General features: G+C 44.9%; 1 protein-coding gene across 4 annotated transcripts in view; it reads right to left on the reverse strand.

Moving 5' to 3' along the window:
• Pde1c (phosphodiesterase 1C) overlaps positions 1-14,987 on the reverse strand; it is a 413,422-nt gene extending 398,435 nt beyond the window's left edge. For 3 of the 4 annotated variants that reach the window (XM_028864092.2, XM_028864091.2, XM_028864094.2), the window contains exon 1: positions 14,511-14,984. In XM_028864092.2, the coding sequence (XP_028719925.1) occupies positions 14,511-14,595 (85 nt within the window). In that variant the 5' untranslated portion in view covers positions 14,596-14,984. Of the gene's footprint in view, positions 1-14,510 lie in introns of all 4 variants that reach the window. The other variant, XM_028864090.2, reaches the window with a different exon arrangement.
• Between the last annotated feature and the right edge of the window lie 1,910 nt (positions 14,988-16,897).

The raw sequence follows: 16,897 nt of genomic DNA on the forward strand, positions 1-16,897 counted from the left end.
CAACCCAGCTGAGAGTCTGCTGCAATGTCGGAATGTATAATGAATTCTCCTACAAGGAGTGTGAAGTCCCAAGACCCTAGTCACACAGCACCAGCACAGGGCCCTGCATAGAGACAGGCAAACGGTTACAGGGGAGGTGAACAGACAGAAAGGCTTTCAAGTCCCAGCCCTATTACTGAATCTCTTGAGCCTTAGCTCCCATACCTGTAAACTCAGAATAATAATGAGCCAAAGGTTTGTTGAAAATGTGTGCCTAGGACTCAAACAAAAAACTTCCTCAGGAAACCTTTATGGGAAAAATTAGATGGACACATCAGTGAATGATTAGGTCCTTTATGAAATTTTAACTCTCAAAGTTGTCCTGCAAATAAAAACCCCAGTGCCAGGAATAGATAAAGTCACTGTTAGCCAGCGAGGTCCCATAGATCCCCAAGTATTAAAGGCTATTGCCAACTTCACTTGGTTACCCCTCAGAACATTATGGTAAGACACCACATACTAGAGTCATAGAACATGTAGAAATCAAAGTGGTACTGACATGGAAGCTTCATCCCTACTGGGTAGCTTTTATAGTACTAAAAGGCACTGTGCAGCTCCCAGAGGAGAAAACAAGTCATCAGTCTTCCCCACCTGTGAGCTCTTCAAGCTACAACAATGACTGACCTGGCAAGACATGCCCACTGGTGGACTAATTACACGAACATCATAGGAATAACCAACCATTTTCTGATTGGATTTAAGCCCTCCTCCACAAATGAACCCCATACCTATTACCAATATTAGGCCAAGAACCTATGAATGAACAGGACATATGCCCTACCAGAGAAACTACTACTATATACTGCTAAATGGGCACAGTGTTAAACCAAATCCTAATCACTTATCGTTAAACCCAGAAATCAATGCATTTCTCAACACTCATCAATTTGCAATAGACTATGGCTAACACAGATACCCCAAACTGGCCAAGTGCAGAGGATAAGAGACTGCATAGTGCTCATCCCTAAAGGAAACATATAAACCACAAACTCCCTACACACACACACACACACACACACACACACACACACACACACACACACACACACCAAGGCTCAGGGATCATTGCAGAAGAGGAAGTGGACAGAGAATGAGCCAAAGGCCGTGAACAACCATAAGGAAAGATCCGGGACACAGGAGGGCAGCTTCACATTGGGAACTCACATGACAAAACCTGTGCAAGTCTAAGATAGACCAAATTCCAGCCTGGAGAAGGGATCCGGGCACACAATCCCACCTGGCAGTGGAGCACACAGAATGTTAGCTGCCAGGAGAGCGTACTCTAAGAGCATAGCCCATGGGAAGCTGAGCGTGTTGCAGGAGAAGAGCACACATCCAAGAATATTTGGGCAACATAAATTGGACTTGAAGGGTGTTTAAAATTTAAAAAAAGGACATAAAGTTGGATGAGTATGGAAGAGGAGTTCATCTAGGAAGAGTTGGAGAAGCGGGAGTAAATGTGATCCAAACATAGGAAACTCAAAACACTTGTAGAACTAATTGTTTGTTTGTTTGTTTGTTTGTCTGTCTGTCTGTTTGTTTGTTTTCATGGCAGGGTTTCTCTATGTTAACAGTCCTAGTTGTCCTGGAACTCACTTTGTAGAACTCACAGAGATCTGCCTGCCTCTGTCTCCAGAGTGCTGGGATTAAGGGTGTACAACACCACACCCAGAAAGAACTAAACTTTTTTTAAGTTTCATATATTCATTCTCTTTCTGACACTCTCTCTCTTCCTTTCCCTCTCCCCCTACCCCTGATCCATGGAGTGTGTGTGTGTGTGTGTGTGTGTGTGTGTGTGTGTGTGTGTGTGCGCGCGCACGCGCGCGCGCGCGGGTCTTTGTCTCTTACAGACTGCTAACTATTATGATGCTAACATATTATACTGTTCATGATATATCCCTGACCAGTCCAGAATGTTCCCTAAATTTCTTCTTGACCATCCTATTCTCACCCTCCTTAGCTCAGTGATTCCTAAACAAAGCTGAACATCCAAGTCACCCCCAAGATCTTCCTGAAAGAGAGGTGTCTAGACCCCGTTGCCCAACTGTAACACAGATCTGATGGCTGCTACCCTCCATCCCCATCCCTGTAAGCACTTGAGATGCAGCTCATTCTTAATTCTACAAAACTCAGTTCAAGAACTCTCTGATATTGCTGGGAGGGTTGAAAAATAATGTAGATACTTTGACAGCTTCCTAAAAGATACATTGAATTTACCACACAACCTAGCAATTCTACTCCTTTAGATTGTAGCTGGAGAGTTTCTCTCCAGCTCCCGCCAAGACCCCCCCCCCACATCCCACTTATAAAATAAATACATAGACACTTATATTATTTAAACTGTTTGGCCTAATGGCTCAGGCTTCTTGCTATCTAGTTTCTATATCTCAAATTAACCCATATCTATTAGTCTATAAGTTACCACGTGTCTCATGGCTTACCAGTACCTTATATCTCGCTTGTCATGGTGGCGGCTGGCAGCCTCTCTCTGCCTCAGCCTTCCACCTCCCAGAATTCTTCTCCTCCTTATCCTGCCTACCCTATCCTTCCTGCCTGGCTACTGGCCAATCAGCATTTTATTTATCAATCAATCATAGCAACATATATTTACAGCACACACATCATCCCACAGCACTGATTCATCCAAAAAACTAGACACAGATGTCCAAAATCTTGTACGTAAATGTGTATTACAATATTGTTCATAATCGCCCCAAACTGGACTCAACTGTGCCCACTGGATCAGTCCTGTGATCATGGGAACCTAGGATAAGACATTAGCAGAGGTCATCTCTGGAAAATGAGTTTTTTTTTTTCCTGATCTACTAAAATTAATATGGATCTACTAAAATAAAATGAAATTAATATGCTATCTTTATTTTGTTAAGAAATGAATTAAGTAGTTAGGAAAATTGACCACCTACTGAGCTAGGAGCCTAAGACTTCTACTTTGTTCCGAAGAGGGAATTAATGTTCAGAAGGACACAGGAAAGTCCAGAAATGAAGAGGGTAGGCTAAACATGTGGGAAGAGCTGGCTGTTATGTGATAGTAAGACCTTTCAACAAACACCCACTGATTCTCCATGGAGCATGGGGAAAGTACATGTTTATAAACACAACTCTGGTCTTATCATTTCCCCCTTAAAATGGTTCATTGACTTTCATTGCTCTTGGAAAAAAAATATTTACAATGAGGCCTTTAATTGGACCTCTGCGTACCTTTCCAACCTCTTCCTGAGCCAGCTGTTTCTGCTACCAATGCAACAGATCATCCCACCCTCCAGCCCCAGGGCATCTGGTAATTCCACTGAGAGCCACAGATGTATTTATCACATGCTGCTGTACCCCACATAGCACCCAGACCTTTCCATCATACCACAATACACAGGTGGACCACACTGGACAGAAAATGCCAAGTCAGGGCTGGTTCTTTTTATCATATTATATCTCTACCACCTACTTTGGTCTTTTGTACCCCTGGTACCTACCAGGATAGCTGGTATGTAGTAGGAACTCCATAAAGACTGGCTCAGGGAATAATTGCGAACCATGGCCATGGAGGGGCGCTATAAAGTGTGGGCCCAGGCACAGTATCATGAAAAGCCAGTGAACTCTACCTTCGAGGACAGACTTGATCCCTCTGGCAATGGGGGAAGCCATTAAAGGTTTTGAGACTGGCAGATCAGAAAATCTACTTGAGTGTAACTAGATGAAGTGGAGGCAAAGGCACTGGGGGAAAAAAGCTAGGGTAGCTAAAGGGTCTCTGGTTTAAACAGCCTAAGTTTCAGAACTGTAAGGACAAGATTCGTTTGGCTTCCCTCCCCAACCCCCGACCCCACCCCTGCCAAGCACCCTCTTCCTGGGGAGGACTCAGGGCCTGCCTATTCAGGAGGCAACAATGGCACAGATTTCCTCACCCAGCCAGCATGCACACATCTATAAGATGGAGCTAACAGGGATTTTTGCAGGTCCTGATGGGATGGGATCATGCATAAGCAACTGCACAGTCACCCCAAAACAGGCCTCTCAAAATAGTCACTAAGTCCAGGCTTATGGTCTTACACGGGAGGACTAAAATGTGCATCTTTTAAACTCCTTCAAGGTCTTTGGCCTTGTAAATGAGAAGGGAAGAAAATGCTCTGTATTAGAACGCTGGATCTCTCTGGGGCCCTGCACATGGCTAGGAGCACACTTAGCTCAGAACACAGCAAGCTCTGTCTCCCTCAGGATGCTAGAGTCCCCTTTAATACTGACCGGCTTGATCGAAAATTTTAAGTCTAAAGAACTTCCAACCGTTAAAGAATCATGAGTCATTAGACACAGTGGAGCTCTCTGGGAGATTCTAAACTAAATTCTGGGACTTTAAAATAGAAATCCATTCCCTCTCTCACCACTGCCTAAATCCTCTAGTTTGATTTGGGCTATTTGGGTCCAAAGTGGAAGTAAGACAATGCTAGCCCTCTCTGAGGGCCACACAGAGATCAAAAGACTCAAAGAGCTAGGAGGATCTCACACCCTGATGACAGGACCAACACCTAAGCCCACAGAAATTCTCCCAGATTTGCAATGAACTAAGGAGAGAAGACGGGAATAGTTTCTCCATCATACATGCCCCGATAATTTCTCAAATGATCTCGAATAGCCAAAATATATGAATAACGAGATCTACAACTCAGCAGACCCAATGTAGGGTTCCAACCCAGAATGCAAGATGGGAAGGAGGAGCTGAGCTGCACTGAGCCCCACTTATTGGTGTGACCTTGGGCAGGTCACTCGCTCCTCCTGAAAGCTGTCTGCTTTCAGCTTGGGGAACTAAACCTAACTACCTCTAAACAGCTCTCTCCCATGCTGTGGTCGCTAGTCCAGAACAGGAGAACCCTCTGTCTCTTGAACAGCATCTTTGGAATTCTTCCTGAGTCACTCTGCCATGTATCGGGGAAAGGAAGCACCGCCAGTTGGAGAGACAAAAACAGGAGTTAGAGACTCAACATAATTTGCTCTCACACAACCTCGGCAGCAGCATGTGTGGCCTGATTCTCATGGACAGAGGCTTGAGTGGTTTGGGCCGTTTTCCAACAGCGACTGCCCTCCACCAAGTGAAAAGCCATCTCCCAGCAGTTCTGCCTCCAAGCCACCTGGGCCCCTTGGGGGAAGGACCGGTTCTCAGGCCAAGCCCTGGCTACAATCCAGAGCCCACCTGCCAACAGCCCAGGAAGTGCCAAGGAGCGCTCCCCCAAGCAGCTGGCACCAATTACCCAGAACCAGCTGGAAGCACTTGGCTGGGGAGAGCCAGGCCCCCAGATTCCTGGCCTGGGTGGAAATCTTCCTTACAGCCTTACCAGCACTTGACATGAGTGGCTGGCTTGGGGCTTGGGAGGCAGCTGTGGGAAGCACCATCAGGGAGGAGACACATGTGGGTCTGGGAGTCTTGCCTGCTTCCTGGTTTCGGAGTTTCTCCATCATCAGCACCAAGAGCCTCCCATAACCAGACCCTGGAGCTGTGCTTGGTTCCCTCATTGTTGGCCCTGTGGTAACCTCCCAACAACAGAACAGAGAAGTAGCTGTTATCCCCATTACTAATGAGAGGCCTGAGGCCACAGAGCAAAGGAAGCCAGGGCTACGTCTAGAGCTCAGGTCTTTAAAGTCACTTCTTGCTCCACCTGGTATCCCAACATAGGTGAGTTCACCACCGCTGGCCTGGTGATTTAGGGTCTCACTTGGCAAAACTATCACAAGTGGCATATCTTCGAAGGTGGTTAGCCAATGGGAGTTCTTAGAGGCCCTCCAGGAATCCAGCATATTGAGAACAGGGGGAGAACATCAATACCCGTGGGCACCAAGATGAGTGCCTTTTGGAGGAAAATGCCAATATCAATACTCAAGGCAACTTTTCAAGCAACAGTTTATATGAGCATCTGGTCAAAGAGGACTCAGAGCTGGTTATTATCATTTCCCTACTATGAATAAGAAACAATTGGGGACTGAGAATAGGGCATGGTGGCATGGCATCCACCTGGCTTGTACAGGGCCCTGGGTTCAATCCTCAACACTGGAAAAACCTGTTGAGCTACTACATATATAATACTGAATAGCAGATTCCCTAGAGCCTGACTGAAACTTCAGGAATTAAGATATTTTATTTAACTTAAAAGTCTGTTTTTCTGGAAAGATGGCTCATCAGCTAAGAGTCCCCTGGGCCGGCGTGAAATGGTTTCCTTTCTCACAGAATGGCCTCTGTGTGAGAAGTAGAGAGAGGGAGGGAGGAAGGGAGGACAGGCTGGCTTCTGTCTGGTCAGGAGTCTCAGAGCAGCCAGAATCCTCAGCTAAGAAGAAAAGCTCCAGGCAAACTCCTTCACCTTTCTGAGCCTCAGTTTCCTCTTGTGTCAAATGGGGAGCTATATATAATAAACCCACAGCTAACATCCTAAATGGGAAAGGCTTGAAGCATCCCACTGACGTCAGGAATGAGACAGGGCTGTCCACTTTCCCAGCTCCTGTTCAGTGTTGTGTCAAAGTCCTAGCTGCAGGAGTGAGGCAAAGAGGGAACCAAAGGGTACAGGCAGGGGAAGAAGGAATCAACTAGCCCTATGTGCAGACAACATGACACTATGCATTAGAGATCCTTACACACACACACACACACACACACACACACACACACACACACACACTATACATTAGAGATCCTCCCCGCCCCCAAAACTGCCAGAAAACTTCTAGAAACAATAAGCAAGTTCAGCAGCCTGCCAGGATAAAAAATCAAGTTGTGAAACATCAGTAGCTTTTCTACACACCGACAACAGACACGCAGAGAAGAAGAATGGAACACATTCCCATTCACGGTGGTCACGGTGAAAATGAACTATCTGGGAATAAACCTAACCAAGGAAGCAAATGGCGTCTACAATGAGAACATTAAACCTCTGAAGAAAGAGATAAAGACACCCAGAAAATGGAAAGACATCTCCTGCTCATGGATTGGTAGAATTAATATTGTGAAAATGACCATCCTACCAAAAATTTACAGATTCAATACAATACCAATCAGAATCTCTACCTCATTCTTCACAGAAATAGAAAAAAAAAAAAAAAAAAAAAAAAAAAAAAAAACCTAACCTAAAGTTCATTTGGAAGCACAAAAGACCCAAGATAGGCAAAGCAATGCTGAGCAAAAAGAACAATGCCCGGGGAATCAGCATTCCAGTTTTTCAGGCATACCCTAGAGCCGTAGTCATAAAAACAGGATGGTTCAAGCACAGAACAGACATATAGGACCAAAAGAACAAAATTGAATATCCAAACATGTCTGCATGTAACTTCAGCCATTTAGAATTTGACAAAGATGCCATACACATACACTGAGGAAAAGGCAGCATCTTTAACAAATGGTGCTGGGAAAAACTGGATGTCCACATGTTAAAGAGTGTGTTTAAACCCATCTCTATCATTTTGCACAAAAACTAACTCTAAATAAAACAAAGACCTAAACATGAAACACTGAAACTGCTAGAAGAAAACACAGGCAGACCCTCCAGGACAAAGGTGAGGCAAAAGCAATCAGTCTCAATATGATGAAGAGGAAGCCCGTAGAATCTTTGCCAGCTACACATATGACTAAGGATTACTAACCAGAATGTACACAGAATATAAAAAGAACAAAAACAAATGGGGAGGGAAACCCATTCAAAGATAAAGTTCTCAAGAGGAAAAGAAGATGGCTAAGAAATAACTCAAAAACTTCTTTCCGGCAATAGACAAAGAAAGACATTACAGAAAATAGAACCAATCAAAATATAGAGATGTGGAGTCCAGATCCAAATGATAAATCTTCATCACAATCTCTGCACCTAAGACTCAGGGATCTTTGTGCAAAAGAGATGTAAAGATTGAAAGAGCCAGAGGAACCGGGAGTTTTCTGTGCGGTAGTGTCTCCTAATAATGTCAGAAGCTACACCCATAAAGTCCCACCAATGCGACAGCCTAAACATGAGCTGATCAAGGAGGACACCAGTAGACATGATAAAATGGATGGGAGAGAGCTCAGGAGGCCTCAACTCTACACACACACACACACACACACACACACACACACACACACACACAAACTGCAGGCAACTAACACAACTAAGGACAGCTGAGAGCAGGAGAAACAGTCTTCCCTCAGGAAGAGCACACCAATTGGTTGCCCAGTACTAAATGGTCAGCTCTGAAAACATACACACAAATAACATTACACAGACTGAGCAGGTTGTGTTTATGTACTTCAGAATACATATGTAACTACACAACAACAACAATAATTAATGAAAAAAGAGGCCATGAATTTGAAAAAGAGCAATGAGAAGTATCTGGGAGGGTTTGGAGGAAGGACAGGGAAGGAGGAAGTTATAATCTCAAAAGTAAATATTTTTTAAAGAAAAAATAATGTATACATAGGATCTGGAAGTAGTCACAGGTTCAGGCTTCCCGAGGATCTTGAAATGTGTACCCTGTACAAAGAGATGATTCTGCCTGTGTTGACTACCCAAGATAGGCCTTACTCCCTATGAGAAGGGGATGGGGGTGGGATGGGGGAGGTGGGGGGAACAGAAGGGGATGGAGAGGGGACAGAGGTTGGTACGTAAAAGGAAAAAAACTTTAAATAAAAAAAGAAAGTCATAAAAAAGAGATGATTCTTTATTTTAGTTTCTATCTTCCCTGGGGACTTTCCCTCAGCCATGCTTACAAAGCTAGCCCAAAGGCCCTGGGATGGATTAGACAGACAGACAGACAGACAGACAGACAGACACACACACACACACACACACACACACACACACTTGCACAACTAGAAAGTAGACAAGGCCGAGAGAGAGAGCACAGAGCTCAATCTAGGCTGAGAAAGACCTGAGCCACATGCACCAGACAAGGCTGAGGATCCTCTCAACCCGTGCAGGAGGTGAGAACTCTACCCCCAGTGTAGGCAACCAAGTCACCCTAATAACCTGCTGCCCTTTGTCCCTCCTGGGTGGGGGATCTACCAGCAGACCTCTCCCCCTCAGCTCTGGCTCACAGGCCCCACAATCCAAAGGTGGAACAGCATCTTTCATGCCCTGCCTCTTGGGCCTCAGATTGCCATCTAAGGACTCCTTGCTTTTCTTCCTGAAGAACAATACAAGGAAGAAATCAAGGGCTGGGGGCCCAGCAGCAGTTGCTATAGGAAGCATCCCTCCCTTGACTATACCTCAGTACACAACTACAATTTCCACACTACCATCTTTGATGGAAGCAGCTTCTTTGCTGCAGGTGCTCCAGGTTCACATCCTCCTACCTACACTTGAACTGGATCCTTCTGAAAATGAGAAGAAACTCCCATTTTCTCATCTGAAAAATGAGCTGTGGGCATTATTGAAAGGGATCAAGTGAGCCACACAGGATGCTTTAACAAGAAAAGGTGTCTCTGTGTTTTTGCAGACAAAGCTCTTTCGCAGGAAGAAGGATCTGTTTGCATTGCAGGAGAGAGCAAGGATCTAGAAATGCACTTAACACCAACCCCAAAAGATACGCAAACTCCAGAAGACAATAAAAATCTGTCCAAATAATAAGATCCTGCTCCACCCCACACACCCTCCCACTCATTTTACATTCAAATGCTCATTCCCAAGTGCAGCACCAGAGCCAACCACACATGGACTTCTGCGCATGGCTTTCAGTCAAGGTTAATCAAGTCCATCACAGGCTTTAGTCACAGGCCCAACTGTGTCCCACAGGTGGAAGACAAGTTGATAGTGCTTCCTACATATGCCACTTGTTGTCATGTCCAGACCCTCTCAACCATGCACCCATTCCCACGACCTGAGCAAATCATAGAAGAGAACACAAAGTCATTTATCTGAGAACTCAAGAACCAGACTAGAAACCTAATGGCAGGCAGGCTCGCAAGCCCTAGTTTTTCACATGATCTTCTAGAGAGTAAGGGAGTATACTACCTAAGCCCCTGGCTCTTTCTGGTCTTACTGGAGTCTGAGTTGGTTCAACAGGCCTAACAACCCCACGGATCTCTCTTCATTAAAATGGTAGGCTAGCCTCAAGGCCAGGCAGAAATCACCTCCAGTGTGGGAGGCAGCATGAAGTGTCGAGGAGAGCCTGGTGGGAGAGGCAGGGCATGAATGGTTTCATCTCAACCTTGTCACTTCCTTCCTACGTGACTTCTAGACAATCACCTCACCTCAAAATTTCTTTTTGTAGAACTGGGACCATAGGAGCTATCATCTTTCAGAGTTGTGGAAAGTGATGGAGTCCATCAAGTGAAGTACGAGTGGAGAGCCTCGCCCACACCCCACAACTACTCTGTCTACACAGAGCCCATTTTCATTCAGATCTGACTTCAGTTTCTAAGAATATCTGCAATATGAGTAGAGGGTAGCTCAGGGGCTCTAAGAGTCCAACCCTCCGAAGCTTGCTCATGCGAATATTACCAGTGTTTAAGACCAGCCCCTACTCTTCAGGGCTGTCCTTTACCACAGAATATTCAACTCTTCTGGCCTCTCTTCACTATCTTAGTTAGGGTTTCTATTGCTGTGGTAAAACACCATGACCAAAAACAACTGGGGAGCGGGCTGTTTCATCTTATACCACTAAGTAACTGTCCATCACTAGACTATCAGGCCATGAATTCAAATAGATCAGGAACCTAGAGGCAGAAACTGAAGCAGACACCATGGAGGAACGTTGATTACTGGTTTGTTTCCTGTAGCTTGCTCAGCTTGGTTTATACCACTCAGGACCACTTGCCCAGGGGTAACACCACCCATATGGGGCTGGACTTCCCATATCAATATTTAATTGAGAAAATGCCCCTTACAGATTGGCATTTTCTCAATAGTGGTTTTCTCTTCTCAGATGACTAACTTGTATCAAGTTGACAAATATCTAACCAGGATACTATCCATTCCCTGGGCAATTCCACTTCTGAAAGTGCCATGTCTGTCTAGATTCCCCTGGGACGTATCTCTCCTGAGAGAGTCATAGGCCCAGTGAGAACCAGGAGGGGGTTATGCCTTCCCCCAAAGAAAGGACAGGGATCTTCTGGGGTTGAGGGGTGTTCCCAACATTGTCACAGGGGTGGCTCATGCCTCGCATCTACAGTGACCCCAAAATTCCCTTATCCCTAAAGGTTTTCCTAGAAGAATCTCTTAAGTCTTCGGGGGCCATATAAACTCCTTTAGCATAATGATTGGACCCAATTTTTTTTTTTTTTTTTTTGCAAATTAATAGACTAGAGGAAGAGGCAGTTCCTATGACAGGTCAGATGCCCAAAAGAAGGAGTGATCTGGAGCCACCAGATCGCCTCAGGATTCTCTACTATGGTTGGGGTGGGAGTGGGGGGTGCCCTGACCCATCCCGCTGAAGCACAAGGCAAGCCAGCAGCGTTTTCAGAATATATCCTGACTGACATATACTGAGGCTGCAAGGAAAAGGGCCAGGCTTGGAAAAAATAACGTATCTGACAAAATGCACTTGAAAGGTTTTCACACATATATGACAACACACATACATAATATATACACATATATAATGTATGTGTGAATATAATATATATATTAGTTCATATCAATTATATAATTGTTATATGATTAACACGTGGTATATCAAAGTAATAACATATAATAATATGGTATGTATAATTAATATATACTGCATTAATTAATGGGTTTTAAATTAATAAGTGATAACTTCCCCCAAGGTAAATGAGAAAGCAATTTCACAAAATAGTAAAACTTGTTGAATTGAGGTGCCACATTCCACCTCTCAGACTAAAACCCTTTATAAGCTATAGTGTCCAGCATTCATGAGAGCATGTAAGGACTTTTATACACTAGTAGTGGGAACATAAATAGTAACTCTTTCCAGACAGCAGTTGAGCAAAACATTTTAAAGTCCCTAAAAAAGTGCAAAATCAAGCAATTGCACTTCTAGAAGCTTAACCATAAAAAGTACACAAAAACCAAAGTGGATTTGTTATCGTTAATGCTCACTCGGCAGATGAGATTATTTCTTTATTCCTTCAGTATTTCGCATACTCTATCACCTTGAAAACACTCATGTTTAAATAGAGCACCTTCTAATAAGGGGAAGTATCCCTAGATATGTTCAAGGGTTTTGTTTTTATCATTGCCCATAATGAAGAAAAGTGTGAGCTTAAGTAGCCCACAACAGGAGATTGGTTAAGGGAATATTTCTTATAGATCAGAAAGCAAAACTAATAAGATATTATTAAATATGAGATTCCCAAACACTATGTTAAAAATGTGTCTATGTAAAAAAACAAAGCATTGAAAAGTATAAACAAGGAATATTAACATTTAGCAGTGAATGATATAATAGGTGAATTTCTTTTTTTCCTTTGTGAATATCTGCATTGTCTATATTGACCTAAAAATCTAAAATGTTTTTTATCACACTTACTACTTTTTACTTTATAACATGTTTTTGTGGGCACAGCATATAACACTGAGTGTAAAATCCCTGAATACAGGTCCAAAGTCTATGTATCTTCATAAACTACTCATATATTAGTTTAATATCTTGAATAAGTGCAACAATTATTGCTTATTGAATTTTTGTCATGTGGCAGGCACTGTGCTAAATCATATCATTTAATACAGTGAAATCCAATAAACATTTGTTGATAGGAGGGGATGACAGAGGGAGAGACGAGAAAGCTAGAAACCCCGGCAATATGAACGAGGTTTATAGCTCTCATCTCACAGAGGCTGCTGGTTCACTTTGGGGACCTACTGACTACCAGACTATTGGGCTCTGCTAGACCATCTCCCCTAATGGGAAGGAAAGGAGGAGGATCATACCAAGATCCTACATCTTAGTAAGACACGGTTGTTTGAAGGATAAGATCTGATGGCAACTACCAGGTAAAATTTAAAACTTGCTTTTAAAAGTTTTCCTACTGGAGTCAAGAAAACTGAAATTTACGTGACCTTTAAATGAGACCATTTTGACCTTGGAAACTTTTGATTCATTTCTAAGAACCTTCCCTGAGCACAGACCATGGCCTCTAGAGAGAGAAAAGCAAAGAAGCAGCATCCTCGGAGTATAGAGTACAGTGAGGACTACCCACAGGCTCCCACCAGCTGATTCTAAGCTGGCCAGCTCTGGGGATGAACTCCTGGGTCTGAGGTGGGGGGTGTCTTTCCATGGAGATGGAGAGAGGAGGAGGCAAGAGAAGCAAGCTTCTAAAAGATGGGCTTGATTTCTCCATGCCCTCTTGGGGGAAAGGCAGTCCTGGCTGCATGAAGAACCTGGGGAAAATGTGTGACTGGTGTGACATGGTATGTCTGGGGGAAGAGCAAATGTTTATCCTGTTCCACAAACTCTGGAGCACTTCATTGGGAGCACAGGTGACCCAGAGACAAGCTCCTCATCACTGGTCTCTTCCTGGCTCCAGCACTTCCCCGATGTATCTCCAAGCAGGTGGAGTCAAAAGCATAATAGCATAAATAATCTCATTCTCAAAGATGTTGTGGGGTCAAGATCAGGTTGAAGGTCATGTTCTCTTGCGCGCTGGCTTAAATAAGAACCTTTGAAGAGCATCTGCGAACCTGCCTCAGGCCTGCTGCTAGCCAAAGCTAACATTCCGACAGGAAGCTGCCCCATAAGCTATCTCCACCTCCCAGGTGGGCCCAGCTCCCACGAGGATAAAGATGCTAGACCTTGAAAAGTTGTTTCAAAACAGAAACTCAGTAAAACTATGGAGGCTGGACCTCTTCCAATGCTGGCCTCTTAACGAGTGAACTCTGTGGTCAGCAACCTGAGGATACTCTCGGCTCCTTCTGTCTCGCTCCTCTTGGTGAACAATTTGGAGCAGGAGAAAAACAGAAATCACTGGGAGTTCCCAACATACAGCTCCCGGACACCCCAGTGTTTCCTGAAACATTCGTGTCATATCATCCCTCCTGCCTGTCTGTCTCCAACCAGCCTCTGAGCGCTCAGGACTTTGAAAGGACCTCGCTCTAGGTCTCTCTAGTGTGCTCTCCTCTCCTCTTTTGTCCTCATATCTCAGTCCCTGAACTTCTGACTGGGTGGTCTATGCCTTTGTCTCCATGTCTGCCCACTTCCTTTGGTCTTTTCTGACTCCTCTTCCTCCTTGTTCTTATCTCCATCTCTGTCTCCATCCATCTCTATCCATCCTCTTCTACACCTTGTTACCCAAATCTCAGCGTGGAATGAGCCATTCAGAGACGCGTAATTGAAAATCGACTCCAGCGGGATGCTAGCTAGAGCGATGGAGTAGCAAGGACAGCTGGATCTAGGCTTCCCCCACAGATCACAATTCCCAAGCGCTCCCTCCAGCCAGCACCCTCGACCCAGATTCCCATGCCCACCTCCTCCCGGCTTAGAACTGGCCACTGCCACCAAAGAGTGTGCGAGGTCGCCAAAAAAAAAAAAAACCGGCCCGAGTGCAAAGTTCTCACCGATGGTGAAGCTGTACCCATCAATGCTGAAAGTGGCGCTCCTACATTTCTTGAAGCCCTCCTTCTTGTGGCTGGCGTCCGTCATGGCTTGTGCCTCCGGGGTCCCAGCTTGAGCCGGTGCCCAACCTCCACTGCACTGTCACCGCAGACCCACGCTGGCTATGAGCTGCTCACGCCGGCTGCAGGCACCTAGACCTGAAAACTAACAACCAAGGCTCCCGGTAGAGCCCCTGCGTCCCCGCCACTGCCCCATACCCAACCCGCTGCAGCTGCGACGGCAGGGGACTAGCAGGGCTGCTTACAGCTGGCTGTGGGCTGGCCCGGGCTGCCGCGCCCCTTGCGCGCTTCGCTCTCTGGAGGCTGGGGGGAGGTTGGGGGACCCCGAGGGAATGGCAGGGATTGACGTCGTGCTTTTTCTAGGTGTGTTTTCTCTGGCAGAGTGGAGAGCTCCCCCAAAGCACACAAGAGATGGAGAAGCCAACACCTCAGCCGTCAGACGCCCAAGTTTACTCCAAACAAGGAAGTAGAGCGATTGCCACGCCCACTTCCTCCCACAACTGTCCCCCGGACTAGACCCGAGCCCCAATAATAGTACTTCTCAGCAGTTCCTGGCCAGAAGATAATTACCAAAGTAACTAACTCATTTGTGGGTGATCATTTCAACAGGAAAGCTTTAAGATATGCAATTCACAACCTAATTTAAACAATCCTTATCCAACCGCTTACCTCCCCACCCCCTTCAAATTTGAGTTTGTCACGTGTGATGGACTGCCGGGATTTGTGGAGGTGGAGACCTCAAGGATCCTATAGCTAAGGATCTAGTGACAGAACAGGGAACCGGAGCACCGGAAGGCTTGAGAAAGATGTAGACTTGGGACTTGGGAGGTTCTCTTTATGAACCCACAGAACGTGTCGCTGGGTTTTCCAAATGTCTAAAACAATCAGGTTTACCAGACACATGCTGGAGATACACAAAGACCACAGCTGAATCCCATGGAGGGACCCTCTCCCACACCCACGCTATCACAAAACTAGGGTTAATTTAGCCGCCTTTGCTGAGCAGGAATGTGTCACCATTAACAAATTCTCACCAAGATTAAGAATCCAGCAAGTGTGTTGCTAGGTAGTTTCAGTTGACTTCAGAGGACAGTAGATCAGGGACCCAATAAAGCTCTTGAGCCCAGGCTAATCACACCTCGGAAATTTAGTCTTTCTTGATTTACCATGTACTTTTAAAGAAACCAGTTTGTCGTGTCAGATCCTAGCTGGGACTTGAGTAGCAAGTTCTCTCAGTGAAGACCTGGAGCCACACTCACTCTGATAGTTTGATGGCAAGATGAATTAGTCGTAAAGACAACGGGGGCACAAACCTCAGTTTTCATAGAATTTGTCCATCCCTTCACCAGAACCAGGGGTGCATCAGTGTCATGGCACAAACCTTATCGTGTGACAGTCATGTCTGGAAGAAGGAAGTGTGAAAGAAGCATGCAGACGGACCTGAGTGTGGCATCTAGCTCTGCCACAAGCGAAATGATCTAAAGATGTTCAGAGTTCCCAGACTCACTGTCCAGTTCTTCCAGTGAAGATAAGTGAGGAGGCAGATCAGACCTCGAACAGCATGGGCATCCAGCCAAGGTCACACAGACATTGAGAAAAATTCTTCTGCCTGACAATAACTGTTGTTTCAGCCACTAATTTTTTTGTTTGTTTGTTTGTTTTTTGTTTTGTTTTTCGAGACAGGGTTTCTCTGTGTAGCTTTGCACCTTTCCTGGAACTCACTTGGTAGCCCAGGCTGGCCTCGAACTCACAGAGATCCACCTGCCTCTGCCTCCCAAGTGCTGGGATTAAAGGCGTGCGCCACCACCGCCCGGCTCAGCCACTAATTTTAAAGAGGATTTTTTTGTGTATTGCATATATTGCATGCATTTTACACAGCAACCAGTTAAAGTTTCTAATCGCTCTCATTTTCCATGCTTGGAACTTTTAAATGAAACATTTGCCTGCTTTCATACCAATAGAAGTCCCGAAGTAAGGAGCCAGGATACCTGAGTTAGCGTCTCCCATAGTAAATTAACCGACTGGGGGGGGGGGGGGGAGTCTAAAATGATGGAAATTTTTCCCAGAGTGAAATTCAAATGATATTTAATCACACTTAACAGAAAAGCTTCTTGAAATATAATCTATCAAAAATAATAACAATGTGATCATTTACCTAAGTGTGGTTAAAAATAACTTGCCTGAACAATTAGAACTGTTTAAAAACTTTTTCTCCCCAGAATTGTTCTCTTTCTCTGGTTTTAGAGATTGCACACCTACAGAATTACTAAATCCATTGTCTTCGATCCGAAAGCAGCCTTCTTGGAACAGGGTTCTCACACCAATGAAAC

Source organism: Peromyscus leucopus, chromosome 3 (assembly GCF_004664715.2).
Source record: "Peromyscus leucopus breed LL Stock chromosome 3, UCI_PerLeu_2.1, whole genome shotgun sequence".
Taxonomy (NCBI): Eukaryota; Metazoa; Chordata; class Mammalia; order Rodentia; family Cricetidae; genus Peromyscus; species Peromyscus leucopus.